Source organism: Rhamphochromis longiceps, linkage group LG3, assembly GCF_057381845.1.
Source record: "Rhamphochromis longiceps isolate RC_006_pf linkage group LG3, R_longiceps_female_GT1.1, whole genome shotgun sequence".
Classification (NCBI taxonomy): domain Eukaryota; kingdom Metazoa; phylum Chordata; class Actinopteri; order Cichliformes; family Cichlidae; genus Rhamphochromis; species Rhamphochromis longiceps.
In genome coordinates this window covers 35,924,735-35,941,243 of record NC_140559.1, presented here as the reverse complement: position 1 = coordinate 35,941,243, position 16,509 = coordinate 35,924,735, and the positions used below count along the sequence as shown (strand labels likewise).

Below are 16,509 nucleotides of genomic sequence, written 5' to 3'. Positions count from 1 at the left end.
ATGTAGCGACTAGCAGGTGAGGTAGGACTTCATTTTGATGGGCACATCATCACCAGTGTTGGTCAAGTTACTTGAAAAAAGTAATTAGTAACTGATTACATCTTCAAAAAAGTAATCCAATTAATTTACTGATTACTTATTTTCAAAAGTAATTAGTTACTTAGTTACTTTTCAAAAATTGATTGGGGAGATTAAAATTAATAATATATTTTTATGTGTTTCAGCCACAACTCTACTAAAACCTCAGCCAATAATAGGTAGGCCAACCTTTGGACCTCCTAGTTGTCTGTATGATAGCCGCAGTACGTGCACCACATTTGCACACTATCAGAAAGTGCCCTGGTGGAGTGAGGAGCTGTAAAGAGAAGCAGTTTATATTCTAAAAATGTTTTAAACTTATAATCTTACAACACAAAATTAGTATTATTAAATTAGTAAAATTAGTATCTGCAGTAAAGATCTTTTCATACATTCTATACATTGTACTATAGGCAAAGTTGCCTCAATTTTTATAATTTTTTATTAATATTTTGCACATTTGTACATTTCATGGACTCTTCTATTTTGGAGTGTATTTTTTTATGTATCTGTATTATATTATAAAATACACATTAAAAGTGAATCTCTGTCCAAAAAATGCAGTCAGTTTACTTTTTATTCACTATGAGCATCATCCATTATTCTCCCGCAGTAATTAAGGTTAGGATATGTATTATTTTTTTTTATTCCAATCCATTCTTCTTTTGCAGCATTTAAATAACCTTGATCAGATTTGATGGTTTTGTTACAGACTTTCACAAATGTGGGGATTAAATTGTGTTAAAATGTACAAAACAGTGATTTCATGTTTTGTGAAAAGGACTCAGGCACAGAGAGACTGCAGTAGTACAGAGGGCTGGATTTAAATGCAAGTTCATCGGGAAAGTGAAGAAATGGGCAGAATCAGAAAAAGAGCAGAATCTAGATGCATTTCACTGATACGGACCTGAGTGCAGAATCTGTAAAATGACACCCATTTTTATTTTCACTCACTTTCCAGTGAATAGGACAAAAGACCTTAAACCACATGACCTTAGTAGTAGCAAATGCATAAAAATTAGACTTTTATGAAAACGCTGAATACAAATGCAATTTTTTTCTGTTCAGGAATGCAAGTAATTAACTGCAATTGGACAAAATAATAACAATAATAATAATAATAATAATAATGTACTTTAGTTTGTTTGGTCTTTTTTATAAATGGTAATTTTCAGAATTCATTAATAACAATAATTATATTTTAACATTAAGAACATCATTTTAGTTAAATAGCTTGTGTATCTGGTGGATTAACCATTAAACCAATATAAAAAATAATTTTGGGAGTTACCAAAACATTAAACTGGGGCGGTTTTGCTCCTTAAACATACAACTCACGACACTGTACGTTAATATTGTATTTCCTGGCCTCTGCTCCATTCAGCAATTTAGACAGAGCATCAGTATTAATGACACAGAGATCATTTCCCTTCAGGAGAACTCCCCAGATCCCGCAGAGCTGCTGAATGACTCCCCCTCGTCATCAGTCAACCTCCATTTACCCCGAGCCGTATTTCGTCCAACCACATTTGAAGAATGGCCCCACCCCGAGAGGAAAACGCATTTCAGCACCGGACAAGTTGATATAAAGAGAGCTTTTACCCATGAGGGCATAAATCACAGCAGGAGACCCAAAGCTGGTTTAAAATATCATTATTATTATTTATGGTACTTTTTCCTCAGATGAGTGTTTTTGCAGTTATAAAACAGGCCTTTTCAGTAATGTATGTTACAAAAAGAGACAAAAAATGGTTTGTATTAAATCAAAATGACAGATGGAAACATGAACAGAAGAATTATTCTCTTTCTCAGGTCCAATAAGCAACTTTCTGTCCCTCTCCTTTCAAATCAGTACATTTCCAGTCAATTTATAGAGCAGGAATACATTTAATATGTACAAAACATGGGAGTAACACAGTTTTAAGTTTAACTGGACATCTTAAGAAAATGAAATGATAATGGAATAAAATGTAGGTTTGTTCTTTGTTTCAGTTGATCAATAATTAAATGATCAAACAGATTGGACCAAAGCGTTTCAGAGCCGTTTCATTTCCCTTCAGCATCACTTTCCTTAGAAATCTTTGGAATGGGGTTTGCTCTTCTAGTTTTGAATTTGTATTTATTCAGACAGGCAGGTCTGGACTCCTTTCTGAGGTTTAGGCCAGCGGAAAAAGCTTGGAATTGGATTTTGGCAACAAATCCCAAATTACAAGACAGAAGTTGTTTTAAAGTTTAATGGAGGGTTGTAACAATAAACAATTAACTAGAAGTTCTTCTCTCTTTCAGGAAAGCTGAATTCTCTCCATTTTGTCAACAAAAACCACAAAATTCAGTTTTAAAACGGGCTGTATCTGCTCTCTAGATAAAATGTAGATGAGAAAACTGATACTACATATATCAATCTACTTCCAAGAGCGTGTTAGCTTAGCTTATCTTAGCAGAAAGACTTGAAACAAGGGAACACTGCATTTTGTTTGTTTAATGTGTACAAACTGCACTTTAAAGCTCAATATTTAACACATTGTATCTAGGTTGGTTATTTATGGTTTATTTTGTGTTTTTTGTGGTTAACCTAAAAGTTATAACAAAACCAAAACAAGCTAAAACAATTACGTTAAGTAGCTAGGTCTTTACACTTTTGTTCCAGTATCAATTGTGATACTTACCTTATGTTTTTATAATAATTGGTGTTTAACATTTACTTTATGACTCAGTGATTAGATTGGTTTTGTTTAATTTGAGCTGAACTTTAAAACAAGGCTAAAATAAACAACTTAAAACAATTAGCCGCTAAATCCTAAATACCAAGATGCTAGCTCCATTAGCATCAAGAGGTAGAGCTTTAAAACACTGCAGTTTTCACACTTTCAATCCTTTGTTTATGGATCAATAAACAAAATACAATGTGTTAATTATTTAATTTTGCTGGCAGAAAGAGTCGGGCTTGTCATCAATGCTAAACTAAGCTAACTGGCTGCTAGATGTAACCTTATATATACTGAAAGGGTTTGACAGGGTTTGAATCTTCTTATCAAAAATAGCCAAAATTTATACAACATTTGGGACTCGAATACAAATTTTAGGGCAAAAATGGTGGACTTAAAAACATTTTTAAAACTTTACAGTTGCTTGAACAAGCTTATTGGACAGAAAAAATGAAAAAGGATACACAAAGTTTAGTTTAACACAAACCAAACACTGGATTCATCCACTGCCAAAATATACAGTAAACTTCAACTCCTTCCGGTCTTCTTTCTCATCTTTTACAACCTATTCCAGTCATTTCAAATATCAAAACCGCTATATACATTATAAACACGCATCTTCTGTACATAACGGTCACTCCGTGGCAGAACAAGTCAGTGAAGTGTCAAACTCCACACAGTAACACATGTTTACAGCCACAGACATTACAGTAAAAAGAATATAAAGTGATATGACAATATGATGCTTAGATAAAACAGTATATGTGTTGCTGAAGGCTGTAGAAATGACATGTTTAGCTGTTAATAATCCTGCAAATGGCATTTCACAATATTGGCTTTAGTGTGGTTAAGTTAAGCACCAAAAAAATCCTTTAATTCTCTGAACCAGGAGATTTAAATACATTAAAAACAACAACAACAAAGTGAGCAGCGTCTTAGTGACACATTCAACAAGCAAAAATGTCTTTGGCAGCGTGGCGCGATACTGGTTAGAGGACAATAAATGTTACAGTACGTGGTTCATAACGTGAAGCAGAGGGTACAACATTTTCTCACGTGTTCGTTCGGTCCACGAGAAGCCGCTCACTATGAATCTTCACCAGCTGTTTCACTCACAGATCGCCCCCCATTTCCAACACTGAGCATGCTCTGTGCTCTCAGATCGCATATCCTGGAGATTAATTGTTGATATGTTTTGGTATATCTTTAGATTTATCCATCCACTGCAGTCTGTAGTTAATGATAATAACAGTCTTTTTTCCCCCGTCTTTTTTCATTTTGACACCTTGGACTCGTGCCTCTCTCCTGGTCTCTGTTGTTGAGAGACCTCCATTCCTTCTCACCTACTTAGAGCCTTGCAGGGTGCTGATTCAGCTGTTTGTGTTGGACCTGAATTCTCTGCGTACAGGTCTACTAATCCTTAAAAAAGTAGTTCGAGGTGCTAAATGTGAAGCTACATGAAGACTTCAGAAATCTGTGAGGCAGTCAGTTTTAGACAAGGAGACGATTTCGCTATCTGCAGATGGAGCCAGCCCAGTTATTTCCAAGTTAATCAGCTCCTAGCAATGGTTTCATACTTGGTCTCAAAACAAGTGATGCAGTTTTCCTTCAAAATAAGAGCGGAGGTTCACGATGAAAATTGATCAGGATGGCATCCTTTTCTCAGACAGATGAAATCGTAATCACCAAATCTCCTTTTCTTCATATCCAAGTAAAGTCTACAAAAAAACCCTTCCTTCTTCTCCGCTTTCAAGCTTTGTTGTTCCTAATATTGTCCATATCCCATCGACATGCCCATGCCCATTCCCAGCCCCAGCCCCAGTCCCAGGCTCTCCCTCAGCCCCCTCAGCTGCTCTTCTCCCAGTCGGATCTTGTCTTCCAGCTGCCGCTGCTCCACCAGCAAGGCGGCCTTCATCTTCACAAAGTGGCTGCCGAAGGGAAAAACACAAAAAACCCACAGTGAATATTATTAAGATGTTTGGGGTAGAATGTTGAGCTTTGATACTTTGATTTATGGAGTTAACATGCTTTAGTGTCTGTCACATGCTGCCCTTCAACACAAGAAAATGTATTGAGCTCAGCTTATATTTAGTGAAGCAGTCAGATTCCCATGGTTTGCACGAGCTCAGGTGCATGCTCAGAGACAACCCCACTGAAAACCCAGGTCATAACACACATTATGCACATGACCCAGACTTTTTAGAGATATCTGGCTTCCTGGCTTCCCTTGGCGACCTGGATACGGTCTGGCGTGATACTTTAGACCATCTCCACTGGATTTTCAAAGGTCCAGAGAGAACTCACCAGATGCTGCAGGATCTGTGACACTTTCCAGTCTCTAGATGAACCCATTCCAGAGCTCCTGACTACACTCTTACAAAGAAAAGTGAGCTCTCACCAGAACTCTCCACCGGTGGGTTTGTTTATGTTGCCACATTGGGCATATATCCCACCTGTAGTCTCTGTGCTGCTCTGGAGAGAGGCAGCGGGCCAGCACGCGGCTCACAGCCTGCTCTCTGCGGTCTACGTGGTCCTTCAGGTCCTGAGCCTCGGACAGCTGCCTCATGAGCTGACGCTTTTTCTCCAGCAGGGGGAGCTGCAGTGCAGAGAGCGAGGGAGAGGGAGAATAGAGGTATTTTAAAAACAAAGCCCGATGCACTACAAGTCCACTCTGTCTACATCTGCTCTTGTCCTCGTTTCTCTCCACCCTCATCACCCTCACCCTCTCGTGGTGCTCCGTATCAGGGTCCAGTGTGTCCAGCGTGGTCTCCACCCTTAGCAGCCTCCCGGACAGCGACAGCAGCAAGCTCACCACCTTGTCCAGATCGCCGATGAACATGCGGAACTTGTCCACCTCGTTGGGCTTGCACACGGAGACCACCATGCTCTCCACCTGAGAGCAAACAGGAAGAGCAGATTTACTGTAAGTCAGTGACGTGATGGACAGAGCTGATGAAACACAGAGCTGATGCAGTGGATGTGAAACCTTACCCAGCATCAACACGCTTCTTCATTCTGCATCCATAAGATGCTATTAAAAAAATAACTGCCACGAACTTTTCAAATAAACCTGTCTGGTTTTTGTAGCCTCCTATTGGTTAGAAAATCCAACACAATGTGCTAATTTAAGTGAAGAAAAAAACCTAGCAGGCTGAACACTATTAGCTTTAAAGGTCCCCACACTCTTACACTCATATTTGCACTGTTCATTCGTGTTTCTTAAACACTTCCTTAAATGTCTTCTCCTTTAGGGTTTGTCACAGTGGCTCATTTGCCTCCATCAAACCCTATCCTTACCATCCTCCTCTGTCACACCAACCACCTGCACGTCCTCCTTCACTATCCATAAACATTCTCTGTGGCCTTCCTCTTTTCTTAGTATTTAAACTCTACCTCCACTCCCTGCATGCTTACCTATCCACCTGCCTCCGTCTCATTCACACACATGGATTCTGTCTTGCTTCCACTGACTTTTATTCCCCTCCTCTCCAAAGCATACCTCCTCCACTCCAGGATCTCTCCCACCTGTTCACGACTCTCACTACTGATCACAGCGTCGTCTGCAAACATCACAGTCCACAGAGACTCCTGCTTGTCCTCATCAGTCAATAGAAAAAGGGGCTCAGAGCCGATCACTATTATAATCCCAGTCTGTGTGATCGTTGTGTTGGTGTTGTTCCTGGATCATCATAATATGTGTCCAGGATCAACACTGCATCTGACCAATCACACTGTTATGATGTCACAGAAAACAAAAATGCTGATGACGTACACTTAGGAGGAGAGGCTGTCCGGGTCAGGCTCAGGGCGGGGGTTAGGATGCAGTTGTGGTTAAGGATATAGTTTGGTTAACCTTAACCCCTATCACTACAATGTGATTGGTCACTTGCAATGGTGAACCTGGACCAGAATTAGTTTTTTTTTTGTTTTGTTTTTTTATCAGGAACGACACCAACATGAGGATATCAGATCGTGCATATCATCCCACCCCCACCTTGAACCCATCTGTCACTCCTATCGCACACCTCCTCGCTGTCCTCATACATGCACCACCCTCACATACTTCTCTGCCCCTCCTGACTTCCTCATGCAGGACCACAGCTCCTCTCGCTATCATATACTTCTCCATCAACACAAGAAAGCAAACATCACATCTGTAGTACTCTTGAAGCCAGTGAAGGCAAACTGCCGCTCACTGATGAGCACCTCCCTTCTTAACCAAGCTTCAACAGCTCTTTCATCAGCTTCGTCTCTGTGCAGTTACTGCAGCGCTACACATCACACTTCTTCTTAGCACATTAGATCTCTTGTGTTTAACCACACAAGAGCGTTTAACCACTCTTGTGTGTTTAACCACACAAAACCATCTAAAACAAAGCAATAAACAGCTTTGCTTTAAAAAGAAAAAGGTACTTTTCTTTTAATCTGATTGAACAAGAAAAATACAACATGTTAATAAGTGTGTTGTTCTGTGCTGACATAATGACCAGGTGAATGAGTTCGTCCTTACCTCCTCTCCCAGCTGTGCATTGGCTCTGATGTCCTCCTGCAGTCCTCTCTGAGCCTCCCTCAGCACTCCCAGCTTCTTCCGGAGGCTCTCCATCAGCTGTTTCTACACAACAGAGGAAGAACTTAAAGCCCAATAACCAGGAGCGGTCCTCTCCCTTTATCTCCACCACACCCGTTCTTCAAACAGCAGTCGCATGAATTACCTTGTAGGTCAGCTCGTCATCCTTGTCGCGCTCTCTGTTATCTGTGAAGTCCTTCATCTGCGACAGGATCTGAGCCTTGGCCGTTGATGTGCTGTAATAGGACGAACAGCTGGAGCTAGCTCCTGACCGCCTGTGGAGAAGGCACCGGCAGGGGAGTTTATGTTATTCCCACAGTGATAAAAGACAAAAAGAGGTGCAAAACAGACAAAGCTGTAAAAACACGGAGATTACAGGTGCATGTAAAAGAAGTGCAATTAATTACGTGGGTTTAATGAGGCAAGACATTAACGAGCGGCATCTCGGCACAACTCGGCTCCAAAACTGTGAAACATGAAGCCAAATGAGAGGACATTGAAGTTTGTTTTGTTTTTTCAACACTGTGTAATGCTTAGGGGAGTTCTTTTTCAACATAATGGGTTGAAATATTAAAAATAAATCCATGACTTAGAATTTCACAATTACTTTAACTACGTTTTTGGGTAACTTGACCCGCTTCCACCTATACGGCTTTGTCTGGACTACAGGTAAGCTAAAATAAAAGTTTTCAGTGTTAAGTCAAAGAACTTGTCAGGGTCCAATCCAGGCCTTTGGAAAGGATCGTACGATGTTGAAATTAAAGATAAGAAGGGTACTGTGTCCGTTCACAGAGATAACAACCTGCTCCTAAACACATTCGTAACAAAAGGTGCTGTCTTTAATTATCAGTGGGAAGTATGTGGAGGCGAGTCACAAACGTCCGGTTTCTGGGAGTTTACATCAAGGAGGATCTGATCCCAGAAAGCACAGCAGAGACTTTACTTCCCGAGTGTCCTCAGGAGGAAGAACGTCCCTCTGAGACTGTTGGTTTCCTACTTCAACTCTATAGATAGCATTTTAACATACTGCTTCCACATGGGGTTTCCTTGTTGTGTGGTGGCACAGAAAAAGGTCCAGAGGGTTATCAGTGTTATCAAGGGTTAAAATGATTGGAAACTGTGAGGACCTACACAGTTCAGACAGCCTAATATCATAATCAGATCATCACAGATCTCTCCCAGCCCGGTCACCTCCTGTTTAATCTGTGACCATCAGGTGGGGCAGAGCAATTAAAAGGGCAAACAGACTAAAAAAAATGTTTTTATGCTTTCCCCCTTTTTAAATCTGTTTTTAAATCTTATATAGTTTTATATGTTTTTTAGGACTGTTGGTGAGATTGCATTCAAAATTGCTGTACAGTGACAATAAAGACACTTCATTAAAAAAAGTGAAGACAAAAATGAAAAACAAATGTTTCTTTGTTGATTTTTCAGTTTTAAGATTTAAAAAAATGAACCCGTCTGCACTCTATGTGGTGCTAATTACCCACCATGCACCTGTGCCTGCGACTACGAACCATCTGTAAACCTAACAGAGAAGAACCAAGTCTTTTGGAAAGGTTGTGGGAAACAGAATGAGCTTAGTGATGAGAACAGTTAAGTCTTGTACAAATCAAATGGTCTGTGTAACACACACACACACACACACACGCACACACGCACACACACACACACTCTCTTCTCTCATACCTATCCAGGCTGTCTGTGCTGTGCTCTACGGGTTGTGCTTCTCTCCAGCTCTCTGTGCCCGACTCGCCCTCACTGCTCTGGGGGAAGAGCTCCTCCAGGCTCAGCCCCTCTCTGCTGCTGCTCTCCCCACCCTCCAGCTCCTCCTCCAGGGAGCTGCTCTCCACCCTTGTCCTGCCTGACGGAGATGCCTCAGAATCCGGGAGCGTGTCGATGTCCGTCTCCAGGACCGTGACAGGGAGGGCGAAGCACGGGAGCTCGCTTGTGATGGGAATGTCCTCTCCCGGAAGCTCCTCCTCCTGGAAGTCATCGATGTCGGTCTCTAGGGGGATGTCCAGGTCAGCCTCCAGGCTGTGCTCCGGGCTCGGGCTGAGGGTCGTCTCTGATTCGGTTCCCGTTTCAAGGATCTTCTGCTGATCTTCCATCTGGAAGCCTCTGTCCACACGAAGTTGCTCGCAGTCGGTTCGACTGGCATATCTACCGGAAGCCTCGATGACACCTCCGTTTTCTAAAATAGGAGGGGTCGCCGTGTCGCTGTGAACCCTGGGGGCTGAAGCTCTCTCCCACTCGGCTCCAGGTCTCACGCTGGGCTGCTGTTTGTAAGGTTTGACTGTAATTTTGTTGTGGTCTGGGCTGCAGCTGACGTCCGTCGCAGATGAACTACAGAGAAACAAGAGAATTAAAATAATCTGACACATCAGTAAACCAAGCACAGGAATTAGGAGTCTATTAAAATCAGTGATGGGAATAACGGCGTTACAGTTGCACGGAAGTAGCTGTCTACGTAAGTAAACTGGGTGCTACAGCTTTAAGCAGCTGCGCGCTCCCGCGTTCAGCTATCACTTTCTGCTCGACAATCACTTTTTGGAACAACACCTGTAGCTCAGGGGACAAACAAGCGCATGAGTGCTGCTGTTTCACTGAGGAAGAATAAAGTAGTCGTGGTAAGCCAATCACATGACCACTTTAAGATGACAAAAGCAACAAGGTGACATATACCAGTTTTTAAATTGTGTTGAGAGGCCACGTAAAACCAGAGTCATGATAAACAATAAATACGCAGCGTTTTTTCCTCAATAGTTTCGTCACATTTACTGTCCAAGGACAGCGCAGCAAGCACTCTCTGCTTATGAGCAAAAAAAACAACAACAAAAACAGCCCGTTCGTCTTGTTGGACAAATGCACCATGTCGACCAATTAAAAAATGATATGGCAAAGTGACATTTGGTTGTTTAGGAAGAGGGGGAGAGAGAGAGAGAGAGAGAGCAGAAAAAGAGTGGGAGAGCAAGTTTTGAGATGTGAGAGATTTGTGATGTTTAGCGTGTTTGGAGTGTGTAGTTCATGTGTTGTCTTGTGTAGCTAGTGTGTAGTGTTGTGGATAGTTTTGCATTGTGTGTAAGAACAATGAGGCGACTGCTGTCTCCAGGTAGAAACAGGAGTGATACACCTGCTGCTGTCAGACCTGCAGGTATCAGGCTGTGATGTTCTCCTTTATAGTGGACAGAAATATTTGGAGTGGCACAAAAAGTTTGTGGCATCTTATTGAATGCAGAACAGCTGATTGTTCTGTAAATAGTTTGAAATGGTTATTTAAAAAAGTGTTTGTTACAGTAAAAAATGTAAATTTCTACTTGGATTTTATGTTTTTTTGTCTGATTTTAGATCAATGGTGTCAATGCAGTATGTCAACATGAAAACATAACTGTACTTTCACACACGTGAGGTTGTGCTGAAAAGAATGAAACCAAACAAGGCAAAGTAAATAGTTTTTAAAGGTAAAATGTAGAGAGAAAATCAAAAGTAGTCAAAAATGACCAATTATACCCCGGACCCCAGAGGGTTAAAGATGTCTTTAAAGTAACGCAATAGTTACTTTTCGAATCTTGTAACTCAGTTAATTTTTTGAAGAAGTAACTAGTAACTATAATTAATTCCTTTTTCAAAGTAACTTGCCCAACACTGATTAAAATATTAACAGTGACTGATATTAGCCCATCAAATATTGATCTTTACTGGTTTTCTATGCCTGAGAACAGGAATCGATCATCTTCTTGTTTTGTTATGCAAAAGTTTTTTCTTCTCGTTTTTCTGACTTTTCTAAAACAAATAATTCAACATTTAATAAAAAAACAAAGTTATTTATAAACATCAGCATTTTCTCCAGTCTCACCTGCTCACACTGTTCTCCTTTGCTACTGAAGGAGGATGAGGCGGTGGAGGCGGCAGAGGTGATTCAGCCTCCCTTTCTCTATGGGGCGGAGCCACCGGCCTGAATCCCCTCCTGGAGAACATGGGGCTAGGTGGAGCAACGGTAATGAGGCGTTCCTGAAACTGAGGCTGATTCTGATTGGACGGGGCGATTGTGCGTTCCTGGGTTTGACTGCAGCTGCATCTTGGACACCCGCCCTCCACCACTTCCTGCCTCTCTGGAGGAAGACTGAAGGACCTCTGCCTGGAAGTGTCAGGTGGAGGGACGTAGGTGGACGAGTGGGCTGAATAGTGAGCCCCTGGAGAGTTGAAGGAGGCAGGGATGGAGTGAGGAGCAGCAGAAGCAGATGAGGAGGAGAACAGGGTGTGGTGAGACGCTCGCCGGCGGTGGAACTGCTCCCACTTTGGGGGTGGTGGTCTTGGAGGAGGGGGTGTCTTCTTCCTGTTTTGCCTGGAAACACTTGATGCATCTCCACGTCTCATGTTGCCTTCCTCCACCTCACTCAGGGTCTGGCTGGTTGCCATGGAAATTGAAGGGGACCAGCGCTGGCTGCTGTCGAAGCAGAGGTCGTTTTCGGACATGGCTCGACCTCTGAGATAAAGAGGAGCTGGTGGAGGTGCAAAAGCGTAGCCGTTGTGGTCATCGGTGCTGCTGTCTGTGTGTCTGAGGCCCCATCGAGGCTGCTGGAGGTGCTGCTGGTACTGACCGATGTTCTCTGGAGGTCTGGACTCCCGCCTCCAGCTTGGGTAGTCCCTTTTGTTGTGGAGAAAGTAGAGTGACACGAGAAAGGTTATTTTATAAATAAATAGAGAGTGAGCCAAGCTTATAGATAAAGGAAGAGCTCAGAAACATCGTGACACAAATTCCTTGTAACAGAGCTCAGCTGAGGATGAAAGGCTTAGTCAACACTAGCCTAGCTGTTTCTCACATTCACGCCACGTGAATTTTTGGCCTTTGCCTGTGATTTCTATATTTCTAACTTTGACAAAGCCTGAAATTTACAATTTAAAAACTTCTTCGGTTTCTTTTTGTCTAAATTTGAACAAAAACAGTTCAGTTCAAACGCCAAATGACTGCAAAAAACATTTATTATGACAATGTCCAAAGACTGCATGAACTGAGCATCAGAATGATGAAGAAAGGAGATTTAAGTGACTTTGAGTTTGGGATGATTGTTGCTGCTAGACGGGCTGGTCTGAGTATTTCGGGAACAGCTGATTTGTGTGGGATTTTCCCCACACAACCATCTCTGTGGTGTACAGAGAATGGTCTAAAAAGAGAAGATGTCCAGTGAGGAAAACAGTGGGTGGGTGAAGAAGAATGGCCAGATTGCTTCAAGCCGATAGGAAGGTAACAGCAACTCAAGTAACCACTCGTTGCATCCAAGGTACGCAGAACATGGGCTACAGCAGCAGTAGACCACACAGAGTGCCTCTGCTGTCAGCTAAGACCAGGAGACTGGGGCTACAATTCACACGACATTTAGATGGCATGCTGAGGTTTTTCTTTGTATCATTGGTTCAGGTGTCGGTGTAACAGTGTGTGGATACACGCTGGTCCCCTTAGTACCAACTGAGCATCATTTAAACCCCACAGAGTATTGTTGCGGACCGTGTCCATCCCTTAATGACCACAGTGTACCATCTTCTGATGGCTGCTTCTAGCAGGACACCAAATCATGTCTCAAAGCTCACATCATCTCAGCTGGTTTCTTGACCATGACAATGAGTTCACCACACTCAAGTGGCCTCCACAGTCACCAGATCTCAGTCTAACACAGCACCTTTGGGATCTGGTGGAACGGGAGATTCTTCTCATGGATGTGGAGCTGACAAATCTGCAGCAACTGTGTGATGCTGTCATACCAACATGGATCCAAATATCTGAGGAATGTTTCCAGCACCTAGTTCAATCTACACTATGATCAATTAAAGTAGCTGCAAAGGCGAAAGCTGTCCAACACTGTAATAGCAAGGTGTACTTAATAAAGTGTCTAGTGAACGTATATGTATGATTTGACACCAAGATCATGTAAATGGTCAATCTTGTTGACTACACCCTAAGTAATGATGTTTTCCTTTATCAAAGAAGCAAAAATAAAATGAAGTGCTTGCCAGTTATCGACTGCACTTATACAGACTGAAATCGTGAGCCTTGTGCTTGCTTTTATGCATGCTGGCAGGAGGTTCTTACAGTTGCACGTCACAAAACACATGCATCTTTGATCCTCTATTTAAAACTGAAATACAGGAGTTGCTGCGGAGAGAAAACGTGCTTCAAACCTTCAAACTGAACAGAAAAGGTGGTTTAGAGCAGGTTGGGTTGAAAATTTTGTTTTGAATTGGTTCCAAATGCCACGTTTTTCACTAATTCTTCTGATGACATTGTGCTCTATTTGTAAAGTGTGTATACTGTTAAAGTTTTGAAAATGCTTTTGGAAACAGTTTGTTTGCCCCCCAAAATTGAGTCTTCCTGTTAAAATAAACTGCTAAATAAAAACAATCAAAGTTCGAGTAACAAAAGACAAGATGGACATTTCCAGAGGGAGTATTCCTGAAAAAAAGCACATCAGGAACAAAAACACAGAGACAGTGAAAGCGGTTCAATTACAGTAAATGTTTCCTTTGTGCATACCATGCTCACTGAGCTGTTTCGGTCTCAGGTCAAATCCGAGCAGAGGCCCTTTAACGAGCACTATGCGTCCTAAATGCCCCTCCCGCTAACATACATCCAACCACATATCATTATGGTCACATTTGGAGCATGCGTGATTACTCCACACACTTAGAGCTCATTACAGGCAAATCACAGCTGGGCATGACTGAGTGGGATTTCCGCCCGCCAGTGCACAATGGCCCGACCGCACCTAAACGCCTCCGGAGAACCACACAGGGGATGGAGCGAGTGAAAAGAAAGGCCGTGAGCAAATACGTGAAGATAACCAGGTCAGAAAGAAGAAGGGAAAAAAAAAAGGTGCGGGAGAAGAAGGAAGCGGCTCACCTCTCGGTCAGGCTGTACTTCCTGTTGAGCTTGCTTGTTTCCTGCTGCCTGGCAGGATAAGTCTGTGGAGAGATTTAATGGCGGTTAATAACACCAAAGGAATGAAGGAAGGCTTCAATTTGGAGCTGAGTGATGTTCAGCACACGTCCCAGCTGAAGGGAAATTGGTGTGTTACTCCACCCTGCAGTGGTGACGGGGTTTAGAGAGGTGGAGGTAACTTGTGCTGAGTGTGAAGTATTTCTAAGTCTAAAACCAAACTTGATGAACTACAATGAGTCAACTTTTTATTGTTATATAGCTTCAAATGCACTTTTGTTTTTAATATATTCTCCATCTCTACCTTATTTAAGTTGTCTTCTAAAAACGCATTTGTCTGACTTTTAATAATTATATTAACATTTGTTGTGTATTTTTGTGTGATTTAATTGTAAATCTCTTCATCTGTACATTTTCCACTCCGAGTTGTTTGTTGTCTTCCTATTTATAACTTTTCTTTCTTCATCATATCACATGTGCTCGAGTGAGGACTGTTTAGTAAGGCTGCGTTTTGTAATGGAAGGGAAGGCAGCGGGACCTTCATAACACTGAAAACACAGGGTTTACCCTGAAGTCAGTTTGCTGTGAATCATCCTTTGATCACTCCCCCTGGCTGTCTTCTTTGTGGACAGCATTTTTGATGGACTGTTCCTGCTCTCTGCTTGGATTGCGTGCCTCGTTGTCGTTCTGTGTTTGAGTTCTGCTCTTTTTTGCTTTTGCTTTGCATTTGGGTCCTTTTCTCCCTGCACGTAACAGTTTCCTGGGATGCAGTTAAAGAGATTGCTAACCTCATCTTCGCTTTATTGCAGGATGTTTCTGTTTGTAGTACATGCAGCTTTTGTAGATTTGTTTGTTCACTTAAGATTTTATTTAGATAGGATGGATCGCTCCTTTCATCTCCTGCACTGTTGTCTATTTTACAGTAAGAGCCACTATTGCATGTCAGTAAAATAAACATATTTTGCTTCCAAGGAGCTGGACTTATTTTTAAATTGGTCTTGAGCAATCACTCTCCAGGCCTTCTTCAGTTGATCCATCTACTGTTCACTGAAGCCTCATCGGAAATGTCTCAGTGGACCTTCTTAAACAAAACAGGGAGAAACTGAAAACTGAAAATCAGTGGAAACAGGTCTGATGGAGTGATGAATCCATTTTTTTACATTTTTGGTTCAAATCACTGACAATATGTATGGAGGAAGTCAGGAGATGGGTCTACGGCCATCTGTAAAACATGGTAGAGGCTCTGTCATGGTTGGGAGCTGCATTTCAGCTGGTGGTGTTGGAGATCTTGTCAAAATTGATGGAATAATGAAGACAGAAAGTCCCATCAGATTTTGATTCACTATGCAATATCATCTGTAAAGTGTCGGACTGGCAACAACTTCATTATTTTTTACCATGATAATGACCCCAAACACACTGTCAGTGTAGTAAAAGCATACCTGGACAGAAAAACCCAGAAGTGACACACTATCAGTCAGGGATTGGCCTCCCCAGAGACCAAAGCTCAATATACTTGAAGCAGTGTAGGATCATCTCAAGGCAGCCAACATCCAAAGAAGAGCTTTGAGTGTCCTTCAAGAAGCCTGAAGAACTATTCCTGAAGACTACGTAAAGAAGTTAGCTGCCTAAGACAGTTCAGGCTGTGAACTCAAGTGTCAGATGGAATAATATGAAGACATATGAAGGGGTGGCTTAAGACTTTTACACAATTTTCCAGAAGCTTCCAAAATTGTTGTGACTACACAAGGGAAACAGTGAGCGAACTCATTGCACTCTCATCACACGCACGCACGCACGCACACACACACACACACACACACACACACACACACACACACACACACACACACACACACACACACACACACACACACACACACACACACACACACACACACACACACACACACACACACACACACACACAGCTGTGGAGGAATATTTTCTGACTGTCTGTGATGCAAATCAGAACATTCAGATGGTTTTTCTGTTGGCACAGCTGGAAGTGAATTTTACATATTTGGCCGTCACTTGATGTCAGCAGAGCATAAAACCAAAAGATAACAACTAATAACAAGCTCTATTTCACAAGCACTTGGATGGCTCTTTGACTTATTATTAAAAGGGACTTAGCACTATTTATGACACGTTTTGGCCATAACTGTTATACAAGAGAAACATTTTTATACAGGAAGTCTGAAACTGCAGAATAATGCTTAAGCTGT

General features: G+C 42.0%; 1 protein-coding gene across 6 annotated transcripts in view; it reads right to left on the bottom strand.

The window, feature by feature from the left end:
* Positions 1 to 712: 712 nt before the first annotated feature.
* The window catches only part of shroom4 (shroom family member 4), a 111,355-nt gene continuing 95,558 nt past the window's right edge, over positions 713 to 16,509 (bottom strand). For all 6 annotated transcript variants that reach the window (XM_085395718.1, XM_085395726.1, XM_085395734.1 and 3 more), the window contains 8 exons: positions 14,246 to 14,307; positions 11,207 to 11,998; positions 9,040 to 9,696; positions 7,496 to 7,625; positions 7,294 to 7,395; positions 5,506 to 5,676; positions 5,237 to 5,379; positions 713 to 4,711 (listed from right to left, as the gene is read on the bottom strand). In XM_085395718.1, coding sequence (XP_085251844.1) covers positions 4,549 to 4,711; positions 5,237 to 5,379; positions 5,506 to 5,676; positions 7,294 to 7,395; positions 7,496 to 7,625; positions 9,040 to 9,696; positions 11,207 to 11,998; positions 14,246 to 14,307 — 2,220 coding nt within the window. In that variant the 3' untranslated portion in view covers positions 713 to 4,548. The remainder of the gene's footprint in view (positions 4,712 to 5,236; positions 5,380 to 5,505; positions 5,677 to 7,293; positions 7,396 to 7,495; positions 7,626 to 9,039; positions 9,697 to 11,206; positions 11,999 to 14,245; positions 14,308 to 16,509) is intronic.